Raw genomic sequence first — 22,157 nt, 5'->3', positions numbered from 1 at the left:
GAATAAGAGCTCTTGCTTAGCCAAAAACACGCTAAATCTGGGAATATAAATTGCTTTCGCAAATTTGGAATTTGATTTTGTTCAGTTTTGATGTATTAAAATATTGAAACTCAAATCTCACTTTGAATTTTGAATATCTTCATTCAGTTATGATAGAATTGAGAAGATACAAATAAGTCAAAATAAACCAAATTTTATCACCTCTCGTCTATAATTGCAATATTCCTAATTTTAAGATGATCAAACTATCAATTTAAATTATCAAACTAACTTTAAGACCTGTAAATAAGTTAATGAAGTTGACAAATTTACATTCTCTTATTTACATTTAAAAACGCTACATTTATAATTGAATTTTGTCCCAGTTATCAATTTTCTAAATCTTGAGATCCCTACATGGATGATGTTATAAGTGCGCCTTGTAAACTGACAATTGCCTAATAGACTCGAAACGCTTATCTATAAGCTAGATAAACATCTAATTATCTACGACGAACAAAAACCTAAGTTTTATCACATGGGATGATGAAAAACTGAATAATATGTAAACAAACAACCCTTTGCCCAAGCCATACTTTTGCAAACTTTGTTTCACTCTGCACTGCACAGCGTGTTTCACTCGCCGCACGTTTAAAAATAAAAAGATAACTCTGCTTCGCTCAGTAGCACAAGTTTGCAAAATATTCTTGGGTTTGAGCCAGAGTTGCCATATTGTCCCTTTTGAGGCCAAATTTTACAATTTTGGCCTTCTAAAGCGTAAAATGGCCTGGAAAAATTGTTTTTGGCATACTTCTTAAATTTGGCCTTTCTGCCCTTTTTCAGCAGAAGTTTTAAGGGCGTTCCTTTACTCTAAAGGCCAAACAAATTATGCAAAGAGCAGTGATACACAGCGTGGACCCAAACGTCAAATATCATTGCCTGACCAAATGATTGGCGAAGGGATTATTTAAAGCGTACGTTTCTCGGTTTTTTGTTTGAGTTTGTTGAATTATTTTCTAGGCTCTTCCGTGGAAATTCAAACTACGCTTGCGCGGTGTATTTCTGCGAAATGTTTTGATTTTGCATTTTTATGAGCATTTTGGCCTGAGTTTGTCATCCGTCTGGCCTTCTTTAGAAAACTCCATCTGGCAACCCTGGTTTGAACACAGTAGGCCATTAACATCTTACTAACACTGACTGGCAAACCCTTAAAAAGACCCCACAAAAAATATTTTGCTTAGAAGCCCCCTTTTACAAACTGTTTAGATTGTATAAAGAGTTAGAATGAATTGTAACCTTGAATGAATTCGAGAGAGAATACTGCCTAAACTCTTTCACTGGCTTGCTTTCTTGTATCTACACTGGCTGTATTAGGCCTTTTTGGTGTGTTAGTCTTCTTCTTTCTTACCTCAGCCGTTGCTGGCCTTTTATTGCTCAGCTTTGTCAGTGAATTTTTCCTTTGTGAAAAAAAACTTTTTCCAGGCGAAGAGTTTTGCCTTTTCCTTTTTCCTGCGTCTTTTATTTTCTCGCCGCAAGGGACGACGTACTTTACTGTAACATCAGTTGCGTCAAATATTTGCGATGTTTTCGAATCAGGAGATGCGCCACATTTACTGCGTCTTCTCCGTGGGCTTTTCGCAGATACCTTTTTCACTGCATTGTTTGACTGCTCATTACCTTTAAGGCTATCTGCATCCTCACTCGATGTTCGGTCGCAAACATAAGTCAACGCTTTATAATCCGATACAACTCTCTTGTGTGAACTCTTTGCCGTGTCAAAAATACCTTCGACAGAATTGAACCCCTTTTTACCCCCTGTTACCCTGTTTCTCCTCGACGGAGTAGATAGTGCACCTCTGGCCTTAAACGGGCAGTCAGCAGACGATCCGCATTGCGGCGACTTTACCGTGTTGATCCGCCGCTCGATCGAAATCTTCCGTTCTCGGTATGCTCCGTTGTATCGCGATGGATAAAGAAGGTTTTCCAACCTCTTTTGCTTATCCTCTGTCGCAGTTGTCTCGTCGTCTAGCTTTCGTAAGGCTACTACTCGACTTAAAAATGGGTCTTGTCGGTTAACAGAAGCCCGTTTGATCGACGTCACGTTAAGCCCACCAATTTTAAGAGGATCTTCGTAATATTCAGCTTTTCTCTCAACCTCATAGCCTGGGACAAAAAGCACCTTGAACTCAGCGCCACTTTCAATGCAGCTCTTTGCAGTAAGATCCATTTCTGCTGTTGCACTGAGGTCTTCAATTTTGTCAGGTACTGTATCTCTTTGCTTTGGGCTCTTCAGTTTGCAAGCAATACATGATGACAAAGGTTTCTTGTCTTCATCAGCCGTCAGATCTTCCTTAGGAAATTTCTTTGTACGTTGAAAGCGCGGAAGAGGTCTCCAGACTTCTTTATTGACTATCTTTATATCAGAAATGCCGTCTGTGATCCTAGAGACAATAAAAACTGAGGAGTAATTTTTTCAACACTACAGTGTTACCTTAATCAAAAGACATCTCCTTAAGACCGAAACCTCGATAAAACGATTAAGCGATTTTCTCCCCAAAATTCTTCGTTATCTTCAAAACCTGGTAACACCCACAAAAAACTGGCTTTCTTCCAAACTTCGTAGAATACCGCTACAGTGAACTTTTATCGATAAACCAACTGTAAAACTTCATATTAAAGGCTTTCAAAGCAAATGACGAAATTACATTACATTACAATTAAGGTACATTACAAAGCAAGATCGGAAAAAAATAGAAAACAACACCGCTCCAAAACGAATTCAGTCAGTCACATCTTCCTATTCAATACACTCAGTTCCAGGTTTATGCTAACAATTAATGAAGTCTTACCTCCTTAAATTATCGCTTGCTGTCATTTCCCTTGTGCAGGTATCTCCATCTTCCACTTTTGAAAACATCTCCCCTTTTGATTTCCTATTCAGAAGATAGGCAGCAGCAAGCCCGTGTCGATGAATGTCAAATGCTGGAAACAGCCTTCCATTCTACAAAACAAGAAATTCAAGTTTAAATTTGAATTGTGGAATAGGGAATAGAGAAATATATGAAATAAAAACATCGGACTAAGCAAACTGGTTCCAAGACACTTACCACCAACATACCCTATTAACATAATACTAGGCATACGAAACACGATCAGATTAAAATTTTCCTATTTTTAAAGCTGTGAAAATAGATGATACTTCCATCGTTTTGAACTAATATGGGTGTCATAACTCAAGGCAGTCGGAACCGGGGTGGCTGGGGGGCTGGGGGCTGGATCCCTCTAAATCTAATAAATGTCAAAATGTAGTATCTTTCTTTTATAACAGCGTACTGAGTGAGAAGGAATAAAACGGGCTCCCCCTCTCTCATTATGAATGTCCCGACGGCACTGTAACAATCTAAATAAAGGCAGTAAGAAACTAACTCATATGAAAAAGTGAAGGCTTACTGGCGAGACTGGATTTAGCCAATTTCCTGTAAGCTATTTCAGAACAAAGCTCGTGGAGCAAAATGAATATTTGAAGTAATATTCCGGAAGCAAATGGCGTGATATAGGATACAAGTTATCGAGCCTTTGGCTGAAAACAAATATAATTGGATAAGGTATTTTGAATCTATCAAAGATTTATCTTTCCAGGCCTTTCCTTGTAAATATATCAAAAATTCTTTCAAATCACTTGTCAGCCTGTTTTTTAAACCTAATAAGAAAATGGACAGCCTGATGCAGAAAATGTGTTTCTTATTTACTGTATAAGTTTCCTTCACTGTGGATAAAAAAAAAGTCGAACTCATTGCGAAAAGCATTTGGCTACCTGGTATCAGGGACCGAGCACCAGTCTAAATGTGGGAGGGCTGAAAAGGGCGTGACCAAAATTTTTTGAGCCCACACCCTCTAGAACGCTGGCAATGCCCCTTTTAGAAAATACTGGCTTATTTCTACTGGGGTTTTATAAACAATCTGGTTTAGGGAAGATATCAATAGTTATAAAAATAGATAAAATTAGATTGGAGATAATAAAACATCAAGAAAACGCCTAGAAAATGAACAAAAATGGTTCCCAGTAAAGAAAAACTGCTATTTCTTAGGAGTATACTATTCAATGTTGCGTTAGACCATAGTTAGAGTAATCTTTCCAAGAAATTTTCTAAAGCATTATCGCAAAAAAAGTGAAGGGGCTATAGCCCCTGCTAGCCCAATGGCCGCGCGGTGCCTGCCTAGTATGCTATAAAAATGCCACGAAGAGAACGAGATAGTTTCAAACTTGCGATTTTTGTAAGTTACTAAACCTTAATCAAACTTTGACGTTAACGTTAAACGTTGACCTTGTTCAAATTGATTATCACCTTAAACTTAAAACCATAGCTTTCTAACTTCTTTACATCATATAACATTATCTTCACGTTACAGATGGCTGTTTACACGAGAAAGAGTACATAGCCATCTATAATGATACTGTCACAACGAGCAAAGCTTATCTTTACCATCAAAACATTTAAAAACTTGTTTCTACCCTGACGTTGGTTTAGTACACAACAATGCAGTGCTGTTATTAATAAGGGGGTTCACATATGTAAAGGAATATTGTAAATGCCTGTTTCCATCGCGCCAGTGACGAGAATTGACTTGAAATTTTTCATAGTGTCAAAGAAAAGTCTTAGACCATGTTTCGCACATTCACAGTGGACAATCGCATAAACGCAGCAAGGACAATCGAATAAACGGGCTTTAATATTTGACTCACACACAGCTACCGAAAGCACAGTTGAATTGGAAAATACTAACAAACGGTTATAGCCATCTTTCATTTACAACTGGTTATAGTATTATGCAACAGCAAGACGATGAATCACAAGAAGCAATACCAATAAAATCAAAAACAATCAGCGGGTGGTTTTTTAATATGATCATGGGAATCTTTTTAGAATTAAAAATTCAGCTCCGAGCAACTTTTAAAGAAACTAGCAGTTCCAAAATCAATGAAATTTGTCAAAAAGTAAAATCCAATAGATCTTGAGTTAATCTTTCTTTCAGCAACAGGCGTCGATGCTAGCTGTTGATATACTGTCGTTTTCAAAGCAGTAATTGAAGAAAAGAGTTTTTCTATAAAACGTCACACGAAACCCAAGTCCGTTTTAAATTCTCTGCTTTTGTATAAATTTGTTGTAATGGCCTAGTATTTGATTCTATCAAGAGACAAAGACTTTACTTCTCCTTAAAATTTCAATATTTATTCTGCAGACTATAAAGACATTTCCTAGCGGTTATACTAAAATATATAACAATAGTTAAAGAAAACTTCACAATATCTTGAAAATACTTTTTTAAGCGCATCTTAGTCGATGAACTTGAAATTCTTTCAACAACTAACATTTGCAAACCTCCCTTGCACAGATAAGAAATGTACTTTCTTGCAAAATGAATTGCAAACAACGGTTTAACGATTTGCAATTGCAAACAGCAAGTAATTTATAATCAGCGAATTCAAACTGATTTAGATAGAGACAGTTGTGATTCTTACACTTAATCATTTTATCAATATTTTGCAAAATATTGAAGTTACATGGTACATAGTATTTAGAAAAATTGAGGGCAAACTCTGGAAAAACCTAGGAGTTGTCAAAACGGTGAAAAAAGGTATATAGAAACAAGCATCAGACATTAACAGTATCAAACATGAAAAATATCAGACATTAACAGTATCAGACATTAATAATATTATACATTAACATTAACAGATATTACAGTTTCAAAGATGCGCGAGCAAACATCATTATATGCAATACCAAGTTTTATAATAATGAATTCGATAAGCGAAATAACTGATGCATTCTTTTCAGAAACAGAGAAAAACATACCTTGGGCTTAGCTCGTGGTTGTAGCTGCACTTTGCAGGCTTGCACAAGGCCTAGCCCAAGCAACTCGGGTAGCTCAAATTTTCCATCGCATCTACTTCTGTTCATTACCAATATTGTGCGTCGAATTTCCTCATCGAAATATGAGGCAATAAATAATACATAGTGTTTGTGTTAACGGGATCATCTCGTAATCCACGCTCGCCCTCTTAAGCAGTTTTGTTATTATCAAAGTATTCCTTGGGAGCTGTTTATAAAAACCTCACCGTAGATGCAAACAGAAACTCTTCTCATATAGAAATGAGATTGTTATTGATACTATCTCAATGAGTTCGTAAAGGCCTGCGCGGAACAATAATAGATTCAAAGCCGTTGCGAAGGAACGTCAAACACAGCGGCGGTAGAATCACAGTGTAATAACAAGTTTATTATTATTTTGTGGCAAAACTGACAGACAAGGATCGATAATTAAAACTTATAATAAAGATAGCAACACATCGTATCTCACGACAAATCTAAATAAAACAAATAAAACAAAAATCACTAGACGTGGAAAAATCTGAAACTGTACAGTATCGAAGTTTTTACCTGCTTTCTGCCATAACAACGAAAAGTATAATAAGAGCAACTTCGTACAATCTTAGTACATACTTTGTCAACAGTGAAAAAGAATCAAATCATAGAGGAAAAATATACTGGAAAGTAGGTATTCTTATCTATCAGCTGGGAAAATTATTTTGTTTCTCGAAAAGACATTATAAAAAAATTCTATGAAAACATACAACGCCCCCTTCCTGGTACAAACCCTTCTTAGCCGTGTTTTACTTCGAATTTATATTTTAGTTGAAATTTTCAAACTTTCATAAACAGCTAATCCTAACAAATATGAAATTAAAGAGAAAATAGTAACATAGAAGCGGAGGTCTGAACTGACGAGCAAGGAATCAACTTGTAGTGAAGGCGCTCATTTCCAGGAACTGGGTGTCTGGAGCAGAAACACCATTCGTTGGGGTCCAGGGGAAAAGCTTAAAAAGTGCTCATGATTTTGAGCCTATTAAGGATAAAAATTTCCTTAAAACTCACAAATTTTGAAGAAAATCTATTAGATATGACCAAAAAAATACGGCAATTAAAGGGTGCACGCACGGATGGGTTAAGAAACATTATTGTAATAATTGTTGCCAAACATTGAGGTACCTTCAATGTATCTTTTAGAGCGATATTTTCTAATTTTCTTGAAATTCAAAGAAAAGCATTTCGAATTGATTTTTCTATCAATATGAATAGTGAAGAAAAATGCACTCAAAAGCCATTCTAGAGAAAGAAGTGCAATCAAAATAGACCTATCAGTTACCTAGAAATAATTATCACATCAAACGAAGGATTCAGGGTGTCACTGTTCTGTGAGAAAAATGATAAATAAGAACATAATTTAACTGGGTGTAGAAAAAAAAAACAGAAGTAGTAAATGTAGAGCTGGTCTAGGAAAAAATACAGGTTTTTTAGGTTTTTAAGCAGGAAATTCAAATTGATTCAGTTAACAGCTTTGAAAAGATCTTGTTCCTTTCCGTTAAAGATTGTAGGCATATTATTCGCTTCAAAAATTGATACAGAAAACCCAAATGGTATGTATCTATCAATCAAGCTATATCTGGAGACATCAGAATTTGTGATAAAAAATGGTAAAATTGAAAAGAAGTGAGATTTGAAGAGGTAGATGGTGAAAATATGGATCAAAAAGAATGTTTTGTCAGTGACCAGTGACATTAGGTGCTCTGTGGTATTTTAGAAACCAAGTCAATATTTCTAAAACCTGCGGAGTGGACGCACTGCTCATTTCAAGAAACTGCCGTATGAAATTATAAAGACGCATAAGATATCAGTGAAGTAGTAATGACCCCTAGAAAATCTTTGGATACATGACAGCATGTTTAAAACTTTTTTAAACCTCTTAGCTTTCATAAAATTCTTTAAAAAATATGAATATCAATCTCTCTACTTTGTAAATAGCTACTTTTACTTATTATGCCTGCTGAAATTACTGAGCAATCGGCGTTGCATTTCTATATGTTCTATTTCTTTTTAGGGAGATTTAGCATTAACAAAATGAATGTCCTGTTAGAAACAAAAGTATGAAATATGTGTAATATTGAGATTATGGGGCATAGGACATGCAGAATTTGGCTGATGAATTTTTATGTGCTTAAAAAATTTTATTTGCTCTGCAGAATTATGGGTATAGTTTTCATCATGTTTGCGGAATTATGGGTCCAAAATTTTAACTAAAATGGCACGTCCCTGTCCAAAATTAGGCATAGTTTACCCCCCCCCCCCCGAGCTTCTGCTACCCTTCTTCCCAGAAAAGGTTTATTGTTCAGGAAAATATCTTACAAATAATACGAAATAACGTACTTCCTGATCTTGTACGTCGTTTCATGGCAAACCAACACTGTTCCTAGGGGAGTAGTGAATGAGTAAATTTGCTCTTGAAAATTGACGTAATTGTCCTAACAATTTTGGCAGGGATTGCAGGATGACAGCAGAAGGTGCAATGAGATAAATTAGAAAGTTTTCAAGTTAGAATTTGTTTCATTGCAACTCCGGTTCTAAGTTGTTCCTCCGTGTTTCACTCTAACAGGATCATCGGGTGACAGCTAGATATTCAGCCCGAGGCTGTTATGAAGGAGGACCATGCTTGCATTAGAGGAGACTGAAAGATCTAAGCCATACAAACTTGATGACAAGGTTATCTTGGTTGTCACACACAAAGCCCTATGCCGAGATAAATGCGATGGATCGTAACGATTAAAAGCAGTCGTTTATGCTGAGGGTAGAACTTTAATGGAGTGCTTGTATGCTGTCTGTTACTCTCTTATCGTAAACTAGGTTAATGTCCTACTATCAGTTATTAAGAATTAGTCATAATAAGCACAAGTTTGCCTACTCATTGCACAACTTTGTCTAGCTTTGAATCCAAAATGGCTTCAATGAAAATTCTGGCATGGAAAAATTCTTCTCAGTAATTTTTACATTTTTGGAATAAAAAGAGTTTGTCCAGCATAACACAAATATGAAGCACGAAAACTAGAAAAATTAAAGAAAATGTGTGAAATACCTTGGTAGTAAGAAACGTAAACAGGAAGTTACTAGGCCTACCATGTTCCTGTCAACTGCTTTACCCTTGTCCTTCTAGAAGCAGCAATGGAGCAAACGAGCACAGTGACGTAACGATCCATTTCCGAACCAAAAGTTCCGGACCAACAGAACGCTTGTAATTATTATTATTTGACTGAGGGCTCTGTTTAAATATGAGGACATTGCGAGATTCATTTTGTTATCTGTGTGACCTAATCATGTCTTCATCATGGTATATAAATGGATTATTAGGGCCTGTAATCTTTTTAAGCTATGAATATTATCTAGAAATAGTTCCTTTTGAAAATTGTACAATGGTTTAACAACAAAAGAATGTAGAAAAATTCGAAAAGATAAGTTTAGAAGGGAAACCAGTACTGTATTTAAGAAAAAAATAAATTTTTCTGGCGACAAATTGGAAGTAAGCACAAAACTCTAGAAAAAAACTAGCAGAGTAGATGATAAATTAAAGACAGGAAATGAAGGCTGGAAATACATCGTAACCGTAACATTTAGGCCTTTACTGACAGATAAGATGAAAACTGGAAACAATAGAATCGGCTGTTAGCATCTTTCCTGATTTCCTTTAATTGTTTCCTTCCATTTCTTTAACGGAAAGCGAAAGCTGAGATAGTATAACTCACTTTGAAGAATGATGTACTCACAAATTTTTTAAGACCAGATTGCAATTTCTAAGGTATTCGTAAAAACATGCTTGTTAAGAGCAAATAATGAGACAACGACCATTGGTAAAGCTCAAGGATCGAAAACGCCTTCACTGTTTCCATTACGTTCTTAAAAAAGGTAGCAAGAATACTCTTTATTTGCCAGTTTATCATTAAGTATAGATAGACTCAGTTAATCAATAAATTCGAGCCCTTGCTAAACCTTTTTTGCCCTTGCTGAATTTCTCATTGAATGGCTTTATATTTTTTTTCTTTGCACAACTATTCAAAAAAGGGGCTTTTAACACTAATTTGAAGAATCTAGTTAATTTCTAGCAGTTTCTGTACCGTACTTACTAAAGATAACTGCTTGATTCACGGCTGGTCTACTGTTTCCAGCAATCAGCAACAAATATACCAACATCAATCTCGTTAACAAGAAGAGACTTCTTATGCTGCATTATGTCACAGAAAACGCACCCACTGATTGAGAATATAGATATAAGTGTATTAAAACGGCAAATACAAGCAAACAAATCATATACTAAGCTACAAATCTGAGACTCACCACAGAGTCTATCCAGGAGTCAGTTTAGTGCTCACGAGCGCAGTTATAAGAAGCTTTGATTTCATTGGGCTTTATGTCTATTTTTCTCTTATAACAAGAATGACAGGTACTTTCAAATTGCTACCTAAATTTATCCATCTATCAATTATGGATGTAGGATAACTGCCTTCTGCGGCCGCGAGTCAACCAGACGACCTCCAATTCTTTAATACTCGAGGGCAAAATAGCAGAATTCTGGTCGCTTCTAGCTCAGCGTGTTAATGAAAATGCCACGAACTCTGCAAGGGAGCTTGCAATGGTACACTTGAGATTTTGCAGCCAATTAACGATGTCTGCAAATTAGCAACAAGTAAAAGAGGCTGCCAAATTAATTCAGGCCAGGTGTAAATGTTATTTATGTAGGACAGACACGTTAAAGTAGCACATAGCTTAGCTAATGTGGTCATGTATTTTTCGACAGGTCCAGGTTTCAGCGCTTGCACCAAGTTGAGTATAGAGGAAGGAGGGGGGGGGGGGGGGGTGGCCTGCAATCTTAAAAAAAATATTGTACATAATTCTTTAAGAAATTGATAAAAATGCATTGGGTAAGGGTATGTTATTTGGAGATCTGTCTGGGGAAAAACCACCGTATATATAGCACGGAGGTGGCGGAAAAGGGCGTGTTCTCAACCTCCAATACCAGGTTAAAAAAGAAATGAGAAATAATGATGCTTCTCCATTTTGTTATCATGGACCTATGTAGAACAGGACCAAATGGAAGAGCAGGCGTCTTTCAAATAGACTCGAGTGGCGTCGAAGAAAAACTGTGTATAGATAAAAAAAACCTATAAAGCCGGCAAAAAATTAAACCTGGGAAAATTGACAAAACAAAAATAGGAATAAGAAGTGATTATTTAAGAAACAGGGTGTTGTAATAGATAAACTAAAGTGCTGGATAACCATGACTGTTAATATTCTACATTTCCTGCCAAAATTCTTGGCAGGCTACAGTCAATTTTTGAACATTTCCTATTACAAACGTTCTCTCTGTAACAAAATTACTGCATGACTTAGGCCTTAACAGTTGTTGTTACTGTAGTCATTTACAATACATGTTGAAATATGCCATGGAAATAAGTCTAGATGAGATTTGATTAGACTTTGAATAAAAACGGATCAGAGTTCGGAACGGAATTTAAACTAGAATTTGGGTTATGATAGATGGCAATTATCCAGTCCGCTATTGGAATTAGAAGTTGAGCCTAAACAATAAATCGTTGTCTTTCGTTTCCTCTATCTGTTGTACTACCAAACTTGAGTCACCAGCATGTAGCAATTTCGCCAACCCTTCCCCTCAAAACAATGTTACTTTATGTAAAATTTAGAGGTTTGGTGTGGTCCGGTAGATTCCTTAGGTGTTTTTCTTTTGTTAGAAAAAACCGTCACTCTTTTTAACCCTTTTCCCCGGCAAAGCTGGCCTCAAAAGATGAAAATCTAATCTTGGAAGCTTGAGGTCAGTCCAAAACTAAAGGCATTCGGCACAGGTAAAAGTGGCTTACAGCCACTCCTCAACGAGCGGTTGACCAATCAAATTGCATACAGAGAAAAACATGTGAACAGTTATCGCCTTTCTGCAAATCAGTGAAATCCTACAGCATCGCGCAGAGTTTTTGCGTAAGCAGTTTCCAATTCCCTTCTTGTGCGCGTGCTCTGATCAATTTGATAAAAGCTATTTTTGGATTCGCTGTACTTATGCATGTCAAATCTTTACAACCAAGTCAATGTCAAAAAGGGGATTTCACAACTATTGATATGGTGATTGACCTTGCAATTAAAAGAATTAGTGGATTACTAAAAGAAAAACAATATTTTGCAAGCAAGTGATTAAATATTTACAAAAAATTAATAACATCAACTTATTTGACCAGGAGAATTACAGTGCATTCACCAGTCCTTCGTCGACAAATAAACGAGGCCTAAACATGTCTCATTTAAAAATCAGAGACACCCGGATGTATCTGGGAGGAAACATCCACAAATTTTCTTTCAAGACATCCAGCTTCCCTTCAAGACAAAGGTGCAATTTATAAATGGCTGTGCAAGTCAGTTCCCCCCCCCCCCCCGCCCGAGATCCTTGATTTGCACGTTTTAATATGATGATCATTGGCCAGTGATCAGTTATCAGTTGAAGGAACTCTTGACCTCATCAAGGTGATCCAGTCATCGATGAAATTTACTTTGCATTGAATAATTTTTTCCCTTACTTTAAAAAACAATTCTGTTGACATTAACAGAGAGGAATGAGGTGAAAATAAGACAAAGGATGAGGGAGAATTTCAGAACATAAAGAAGAAATTTATTGGCTCAGCAAGGCAACTCTAAATGTATCAAAATCCATATATCATACAAATCGATTGTTTCATTGAGTTTTTATGTTCGCCATGTTGTTTGGGAGAAGGTAGGCTATTGGTAGATAGTTAATATGGACAAAAATTAGAATGGAGATGAAACAGAAGATTACAATTCTAGGCAAAATTTTTAGATAAAATGCAATTTTTGCAATGTTCTACTTTAAAGTGCTCCTGTAAATTCGAATCCCCCTCCCCCTAAAATAAAAATACATTACAAAATAACATAGACAAATGTATTGTCTTCCATAAAATCAAACAAAATCTGGAACAGGGACCTTCAAAGTATCAACTCCTAGCAGTCTACGGGGTTATCAAAGGGACTGGTAGATGCATTTGAAACTTCGCAACTCAATATTTGTTAGTATGTATGTTTTGTATATGCTTGAGGCGCAAAATAATCGAGGATTACAAAAGAGATCGAGGATTCCAAGAAGGGATCGAGGATTCCAAGAACAGGCCAATGGTCTACAAAGCTGGGAGACCTCTGCTGTAGTGTGGACATCCTTTCTGACTGATTCCCTGTCAGTTTTGTATAAGCATTTCAATATGTTTAACATATGCGGTTATTGGGTGTTTAACATATGCTTGAAAGATTGTGGTATTAAGTTTAGCAACGGTTTCCTAAAATTTGATAGCATAATCAAACTTTAATCACATAGCAGTTTTCTTCACGCTCATACCGTATTTAGCAAGGTGAAAGGTCATTTTGAATGCAATGTAAAGTCTTGGTCAGCATGGCAATAAATGTTTGAAGAGTAGTGGTTAGACTGACTACTCCGCGAAGCTGTTACGTAATATTCAATAATGGTCTTTCGGTTTTCGATCTCACAATAACACTACCAAGGTGGAACTGTTGTTGCTTCGCCCTATTTTGGACTGTTTTTAAAAAACATCTTAAGAAAACAGAATGCAAACATTGCAACTGTAGAATTTGCAAAACTTTATATATAGTTTAGATTTTTTGTAATTATTATGTATTTTCTTTGTATACACCTTTCGTAAATAGTTGGCCTTAGTTAGCTTTTATTTTTAGCTATTTCGAACAGCCAACTTTAAATCAAGGTATTAATAATAATAATAATAATAATAATACGCCATGGGGTGTCCAGCCTTAGCTTTGTCATGACAATATTTTCCCAATTTTAGACACCAAACTCACAAAATAATGATAGTTCTATATACAGAGGTATAGTAGTTTGCTTAAGATCTTATATATGATTAAGCTTTATTCCAATTTAGCAATATAAGAAGTTTCCAAAGCTTTCCAAAACTTTCTAAGGGCAACTATTCCTTCTAAACGTACAACCCCATGGATATTGTAATGAAGAAGAGGTATATTTTTCAAAGGTTAACGAGCAAAAAGACACGAGCTACCAAATAAAATATCTAATTTTATCATAGTCAATTCTATGAAACATTTAACAGCACTATAAGCTATATCAATAGTTGGCATGAACATCAGTGCAAAAAATAAGCAGAAAACAAAAGAAACATACCAAACTTGAAAGTAGAGAAGCAGGTTGTCCTGGAGGGCCTAGCTAGAATTTAACTGTAAACTAAGAAGTTGACCCATAAGAACAGTTGAAAAGCATTTGCATTCACAAATTAAAAATTAAAAAGCTTAATATGCACAGTTGTTAAGACGAGTGGGCAATCGTAAGAGCCTACTGGGAATTAATAATGGATAACAATCGAAAGGACTAACTTCTTCAAAGCGAAACCTTTTCTAGTTAGTTAGGAAATTCGCGTTGAGCTTGTTTAATCAGTGCCGGGTTTTTCTGTTTAAATATTAATCAACTGGGCTCAGTTGGATAGAATAAGTAAATAGAAGTTCCGTCATGCACTTGGGGATGTGTTTTAGAGATTTACATGCTGGAGACAAAAGACTCAGAATGCTTAGGGAAAATGATATCAAAACCTTGGCACCCCGAAAATGGGGGAGGGCACAGAGAATATGCATCTTATAAAAATTCCTTTGCTTACGTAGAATCTCTGAAGCAGAAACTTCAAGCTTTGAAGGCGATAGAAATGCATGGTAGCATTTCCCTTTATGTAAAAATGACAAAAAAGTGAAATTTGCATAAAATTCTGATATTCCTGCCTGATGACATCTTGGGGAAATGTGCAAACTCTTAAAAGAAACCGGGGCAGAGGTTTCCAAGCTGATGATGCATATACAATCCAAAATAACTCTTTTTTAGAAAAATTAGGCAAAAGAAAGAAATTTTATGCATGCTAGATGCATACTAGAGGTATGAGGCAACTGATCTTACGGGGAGAGATCAGATGGATAATTTTTGCCACACTGTTAGAAGACTTCAGGGACGTTGCTAGACCATAAACTGGGAATGAAAAATGTTGGGACTATATTTCACTCAATTGCTGCACAGCATACACGCATGGGGTCTAACTGAACGTAGATAATTCGACAAGTTCAAATATCGAAACTCTCACGATAAAATTCATGGGAAAACAGATAATTCATTCCATTAGGGTGAGTTATGGAAGATAAATGTACAAAAGCGGCAGCTTTTCGACCAGTCGCGAGAAAAAATCACATCTTTCTCGTAAAATGATGCAGTCAGCCCATTTAATTACTGCAGAAATCGAGCAAAAGACATCAGAGTTCAAGAACCTTTTTTAGCGTTCGGGTAGTTAGTGTTCCTTAACTTATGGTGGCATTAATTTTTAATATCTGTCACGGCATAAATAAGAGTGCGCGCGGAAAAACAAGAGAAGGGTCGCCCTGACTGGTCCAAGATTCAAAGTTGGAGAATCGGTGAGTGGATTTATTTTGAGCAATCTTATTCAATGCTTCTTTCTGTTATAATGCAGAACCTACAAAAAATCTGAACGATCCAATCTTAGCATAGAAACAGCAGTTTAGAGTATGTTAATCATCGATTCACGGGGAAGGTTCTTAAAGAATCTTAGGATGCAATTTCAATAGAACAAGAGATATGTGGAAAGAGCCACTGCCCACTGGAAGGGGGAATTCGTTGTGTAGAGATCGTTTCTTCAATCCTACAAGATTATATTAGAGCAATACTATTTTCCGTTTGTTGGATGTGTTGACTAAATAAAACTAAATACTGATTGACTAAATACTTTTTAGTGACAAACTGCAGTCGATTCATGGTACACCAAGCAGGGAAAGACAGGCAAAGATGAAGAAGAATAGTACGCGAATGACTTCGATCGGTTTGAGTGCAACAGCCAATGTCACATTAAATAATTCACTTGCATACGTAGAAAACGTCCCGCTGGTCTTCAGACGCATACAGATCTTTATTGCCGCCTCTATTCTGATAGCAGGATGTTCACTTAACGGTCTGCTACTGCTACATTTAAATAAAAAACAGCAGAACCCTAATGAAAGAACGTCTCCGGCCAGTATACTGATTATGTGCATTGCAGTTGTGTCTACGTTGGTTCTGCTAACAGGTATGATATAAAGCATTGTTTTTCAGGATGAAAAAATGAATTTAAAACTGAAGGTAACAGTCTTTACATGTATAACTAAACAAAGTTTGGTCATATATACAAAATTAAAATGATGAGCAGAATAGCCTGAACATAATGAAAGAAGAATTTACAGAGTTGCTTGGTGATTGCATCACACATGAAAGTAGAGAGTACTCAGAGGAACAAATTGTAACTCTCCAAATTGGAACAAATTATAACCCATTGAAGCACCAACAGATCTTTCTATAAATGACATCGCCTGCTCTACTACAGATCGATTTGCAATAACTTTCATTTCATACTATATTCTTTCTGTTATTGCAGAGCGAAAAAAAGTTCTAATGTTCTAGTCGCTAAGCACTATCTCAAGTAAGGACTAGATGTGATATTTTTTGCTATGAATTACTAAAATTGACAGAAATACGCCAGGACCATAGCCAAAATCGTCACTTCATGTGCTGGCACCTCTCAGTTACCAAAATCAAAGTATCGAATCTGATTTACCAAAGTAGCATTTTTGGTTCCCGCGAGAAATTTGCGGTTTTGATATTTGTTCATTCAAAGAATGTTGAATAAAGCCTTCTGTAAAAGAAGGATGTGCCGTAAGAAAAAGAGAATTGGCTGAGAAATGAGAAAGTGAATTTGCCATGAAAGAAAGAAAGAGAAAGCAATCCACCGTAAGAAAATCGCGAAAATTCTTCGCTGCATCGCATCATTTCTATATCATTAGGTTTCTTTGTCTTATGCTATTGCAACTTCTTACTGTAATATATTGTTAGATTTGTTTTATTTTGTTTTCAGCTACTTTTACTTTTTAGTGGGCCCTTCTGTAAAAAACTAACTAACACGTTGTTAATTAATGTAGACTATTCACTTTAAATATATCATATCATTATTATCATTATCATTATTATTATTATAACTATTATCATTATTATTATTATTATTACTAAAATTGACCAAAACTTATCTACACTGACTTAAATAGCTTTTCTTTAATAATTTTACTGATAAACTTATATCAACTTCAAATCAGCAACTAAAAATGTGCTACAGATCTTCAGATAAATGTCTCAATTCTCATTTGACATAAAATGTTAGAGAAAATCTGCAGGGAAGATCATTTTCTTGAAGTGGTGCATTACCTTTTAGTAATAAGGGTCAGAGATGAAAACGAAGACAATTACTCATCCTGCTTCTGGTGAATGAACAAGCCCTCTTTAAAAAAATGAAATACTTTGGTCTTGAAATTTTTGAAACATTGCCATGGACTGTGTGATTACAACTCTGGCTGTGACATAGGCATTGAGACCACTGACTTATAGAATATTGCAATGGCATAATTTCTGTTTTCATTGAAATGCTTATGTAATTGATTTTGAACATTTTTTTCATTACAAAAATGGTGTGTGTTGCCATAATTAATCTTCTCATACACAGAAAGAACAGCCTCAAAAATATTGCTGGCTATTTCTTTGCCTTTCAGGAATACCAATTCTAACAGCACTTTTGGTCATGGATTTCTCCCCATACTATCTTTGTGATTACCTGAGCTTTGCACACTACCACATACTGTTCTATGGCAATGCTCTCGTTCTCAATTTCATTGCTACTGTGCTGTTTGATCGCTACTCCGCACTTACCAATTTCAGATTCAAAATCACCAAACACAATGTTAAGCGTATAATCGTGATAATAATTATCTATGTGAGTCTGGCGATTTTTGGCATGATGACAGTGAGAGTCTTTCAAGGAGACAGAAGCTCAAATAAGACTATGTTTGGTCATTGCCATTTTGCAAATCACTTGGAGAAACCGAAAGGCAAAGGAGAGAGTCATGCATATGGAACTACCATTTTAATCATTGTCCTGATCACACTGTGCAATATCTTCATGGCTAGGTTCACCAGGAAGACACTGCGCTATATACGGCAGGTGAGAGGTGTCCTGGAGGCGAATGCATTTTGCTTAACCTTGCACATTGTATCGATCAGAAAATATACAGCGAGTCTATAGAACATATCAAGTGATATCCTGAAAAAAGCTGAAAATCTAGACAAGGATATTTGTTGGAAGAAGTTCTTTTGAAACAGCCCTCAATATAGTTCCACTAGCTTGTTTCTAAAATATTTTTTTCATAGAGGAAATAAATAGCGGCAATAATATAATGATAATAATATATCTCGCCAAATCTCTATTTCGGTGCAGTTACTATAGCACAAACACAGAATTGCCAGGAAAGACGGCATTGCTTGCATAGTTTGATTAAAAGAAATATATTCTATGTAACTTTAGGAAATTGCACGATGAAAGAGATTTAACAGTTTAAAACATTGTCAGATTCTTTTTACAGGTCAATAGAAGAACAAAAGAAAGTGCACTTGGGGAACAGATTCAACCACTTGAGACAAAAAGAGTCAAAGTAGCCTTCCTTATAGGAATACTGTTTGACTCTATGTGGATTCCCTTTGGTATCATAGCTACATTGCAGTATCGCGTTGATCCTGAAGTCACTGGCATCGTAAAAGTGTTTCTACACTTGGCCGCTTATGCTTCTTTCGGAGTTTTCCCTATCATTTATGCCAAAATGGATCGACGTTACATAAACTTTATTTACCTAAAAGTCCCTTGCCTGCGAAAGAACGCTGTTGGTGATGGTCAGTAAAGAAAGAATGGATGGCAGCAAAGTAATCTCTTGGTGAAAAACTGAGCTTGCAGCATTATTAAGTCATACTGATTAATACTTACTGATCTAATGAAACGTGGATTACTGGGTATGATTTTGGATCTTGCTTTAATATAAAAAGATAGTAAGGTTAGCAGGTTTAGTACCATTTCTTTTTATGCCATAATCCATGGAAGAGCTTTTTATTAATGTGATATGGTGCGCAACGTTAATCTTGTACTGCTATGTTCAATGTACTGTTGTTTGCAATGTACTGTTGTATGCAATGCACTATTGAGTGCAATACAATGTTGAGTGCAACACATTCTTCTGTGCAGTGCAATGTTGTTTGCAATGTATTGGTGTGTGCAGTACACTGTTGCGTGCAATACAATGTTGAGTGCAACACATTCTTCTGTGCAGTGCAATGTTGTTTGCAATGTATTGGTGTGTGCAGTACACTGTTGCGTGCAATACAATGTTGAGTGCAACACATTCTTCTGTGCAGTGCAATGTTGTTTGCAATGTATTGGTGTGTGCAGTACACTGTTGCGTGCAATACAATGTTGAGTGCAACACATTCTTCTTTGCAGTGCAATATTGTGTTCAATGAACTGCTGTGTGTAATGTACTGTTGTGTGCAATGAACTGTTGCGTGCAATGTACCGTTGTGTGCAATGAACTGTTGCGTGCAATAAACTGTTGCATGCAAAATACTGTTGTGAGCAATACATTAGCTGTTAAAACGCTGCTATAATGTGTTTTGTGAGACTTAATATTTTGAACTCCAATCTCACAACAACGATGTAAATAGCTTGGTTTTAGACACAACAATATTTCTCACGAAGTCTGCACCTCATTACTTGAGTATTTCATCAATTTTACGTAGAGAATACTACGCTTAGGCCTGTGAGAGACACCTCTGTAACAGAGAATAAAATAGAAAAACGTAAAGTACAGGTTGCATAGATTAGCCCTACGATTCCTGTTAAACTAGTGATTGACAAAAATACAATATAAAAACATGAACCAAGGCAAAATGAACCAAAAATGGATTTTCGTTTGGTCTACGATTAAATAAGATACGATAATTTTTTAGACGAATAAACTTTAAGAAGATGTCATCCGATCGCATAAAGTGTGAGACTGACTAAAGGTCCATTATGTCAGAATAAAGAAATGCAACGTATAGCGTACATATATGATGAAAATGAGGTAATAGATAGCTACAATATTGTAAGTAACTTCCTAGAAAATGCTGTTAAGGACTTTCACCCCAACCTTTATTCTATACATTCATATTGTTTTTTCTGCTATTTAGTGCATATGCCCCAACTTTGTTAAAAGGAGAGGAGTAATTATTATATTAGCCAAATATGCTTTCAGGTATTCATGTTTTTCTCTTAAATTTTGTATTAGGAAAATAAATGGCTGGGTAATTACTAATACACATAGCATGTAGTGGAAAATGATTTACAGTGATATGGTTGTGATTATTATTGTTTTCTTCTGGTCTGCTAGCGGTACAACGTTTGAATAGAGCGGTAGTACTAACTTAGGCTATTCAAAAAGAGTTGGTTTCGAGGTTTTAGTTTTAAACTCTCAGGCCTGAAACGATCCTCTAACGATTTATGATCGAAAAAGGCTATTTGCAAATAGTAAACGGATTGTACGAAAATGAAAAGGAATTCATTGATGTAAATAAGAATTAGCTAGAGGTACCACATTATTAACCAAACAACAAGCAACTTTCTACTATGGGCCTGTCTCAATGAGCAAATTCGTCCCATCTTTCATCCCATGAGCTGAGAAGCAAGATCTGACCTTCCTATTTAAGCTTTGTAACTTCCATCTTGTGTTTACATGAGAAACACTTTATCCAGGGCAAATGAATATCTTGCTTTCAGCTTGCAGGATCTCACCTCTCAGAATGACTACATCCCACCTGCAGTTTTATGGGCTGAAAGGTGGGATAAAATTTGCCTTGCCATTGAATGATACATTCGTTTTATATTTAGTTTTTATTTTCCTCGTTGTAGATGCAAGCTTTTATCTTTACACGAACCCTTTAAAATAACTGAAAGAACAGCGCTTCCCACCTCAAGCGAGTTAAAAATTGTGATTTCCACAACGAACTGCGGTATTAATTTCAAAGCTAAAATAATCAGTTGAGGTCACTGAAAACCTAGAAGAGATTCCAATAAGGTGCAAATGATATATAAATCTAGACGTAAAAACAACTTACTTGCTTGAGTCCGTAGATATTTTGGTGCATAGCAGCATCGTATCTGGCTGTCTGCAATTGCTGCAACATTTTGTTGAACCAAGTCTGAAAGAAACGCAAATAGGGTAAATTGTTTTCATGGAAACAGAAACAAGCACAGCTATACAACTGGAGATAATCCCTGCAGGGAGATCTTTTTATAAGCAGAAGAAACTGTACATATTGTTAACTAACATAATCGGTTTAAGAGTTTCAAAGAACGCTTTCACAAAGATGAGGTGTTAAGTCCTTTCCGCAAGATGTGCAACAACGGCAGCCAAACAGCATATTCTACAACAAACGCGTGACTGAAGTGCAAAATCTATTTGCGAAGAAAGGGCTGAACATCTGTAAGCGCTTTGTTTCAAAACAGCAGGATATGCGCTAGAGGAGTGCTTGCATTGGTCACCCAGATGTTAAAGATATTAAATATGTTTTGCCTAAACAAAGTCGGGTTCGTTATATCTGAGTTAAATTACAAAAAGTGACACAATTCAAGCTGGAAAGAAGAATTATTTTGTGCTACCAATGGACAAATATCATAAAACACAGCACCTTTTTTCCAATATTGACCAAAAGCGGCACAACTGGGGGGAATTGGGCGGGGACATGTCCCCCTCATTTGTCGGCAGGATCAATTTTGTCGAGAAAATAAATCAGGATGGGTAATAAATTTGCAACTTCTTTTTGTCATGTAATTCAATGATTTTGAAACTGCTTTCACATAGCCAAAAGCTTGTCATGGGCGTTCCCTTCAGGTAAAACTGGCGTTCTTTGTTGGTAAAAGGGCATTTTCTGGTGGTAAAAAGGGCGTGGCCTAAAAATGTTTGTTTTGCCTCCCTTCCACAGAGCCTAGTAGCTGTACCTGCCACTGATGTTGACCATTGCTTTCCCCTTTTACTCTTCTTCAGTCCTAAAATAAGCGTGGATCTGACTCACTTTGTGGAGTTGAAAATTAAAATTGTGGAACTGTAATTGTAGAAAGTGTGGATTTGTAAATAATGCATGTTCTTAAAATTGCAGCATAAAATATCAATCGAAACGCCTAAAAAGAAATGGGAACATTTTTTTCAATTCGAAGTGAATGCCCAATCCCAGCCTAATGTATTGCACTCATTTTTTATAAGAAAATTGCGATAAGAAATAAGCAATAGACAATAAAGAAGAATTAA

The 22,157-nt window shown here is 36.1% G+C and overlaps 2 protein-coding genes across 5 annotated transcripts in view; one reads left to right on the top strand and one right to left on the bottom strand.

Moving 5' to 3' along the window:
* Positions 1-192: 192 nt before the first annotated feature.
* LOC135691036 (uncharacterized) overlaps positions 193-22,157 on the bottom strand; it is a 28,440-nt gene continuing 6,475 nt past the window's right edge. For 2 of the 4 annotated variants that reach the window (XM_065208770.2, XM_065208769.2), the window contains exons 4-6: positions 20,968-21,051; positions 2,829-2,980; positions 193-2,420 (exon numbers count right to left, since the gene is read on the bottom strand). In XM_065208770.2, coding sequence (XP_065064842.2) covers positions 1,304-2,420; positions 2,829-2,980; positions 20,968-21,051 — 1,353 coding nt within the window. In that variant the 3' untranslated portion in view covers positions 193-1,303. Of the gene's footprint in view, positions 2,421-2,828; positions 2,981-5,837; positions 8,173-8,990; positions 13,981-20,967; positions 21,052-22,157 lie in introns of those variants that run through there. The other 2 variants (XM_065208773.2, XM_065208772.2) reach the window with 2 other exon arrangements.
* LOC135691042 (uncharacterized) lies at positions 15,760-18,722 on the top strand. The gene is made up of 3 exons (XM_065208782.2): positions 15,760-16,036; positions 17,544-17,992; positions 18,411-18,722. Exons 1-3 carry the CDS (start codon positions 15,760-15,762, stop codon positions 18,720-18,722), a joined length of 1,038 nt encoding a protein of 345 aa, XP_065064854.2.

This window comes from Rhopilema esculentum, chromosome 4 (assembly GCF_057945365.1).
Source record: "Rhopilema esculentum isolate cy_ngs chromosome 4, ASM5794536v1, whole genome shotgun sequence".
In the NCBI taxonomy this organism is placed as follows: domain Eukaryota; kingdom Metazoa; phylum Cnidaria; class Scyphozoa; order Rhizostomeae; family Rhizostomatidae; genus Rhopilema; species Rhopilema esculentum.
Note: the sequence above shows the minus strand (reverse complement) of the source record. Positions and strands in the feature narration are given on the sequence as shown.

Coding starts and splice junctions, on each gene's coding strand:
- LOC135691042 (XM_065208782.2), top strand. CDS start 15,760: ATGAAGAAGAATAGTACGCGAATGACTTCGATCGGTTTGAGTGCAACA. Junction 16,037..17,543: donor TACGTTGGTTCTGCTAACAG/GTATGATATAAA, acceptor TTTGCCTTTCAG/GAATACCAATTCTAACAGCA. Junction 17,993..18,410: donor CACTGCGCTATATACGGCAG/GTGAGAGGTGTC, acceptor TTCTTTTTACAG/GTCAATAGAAGAACAAAAGA.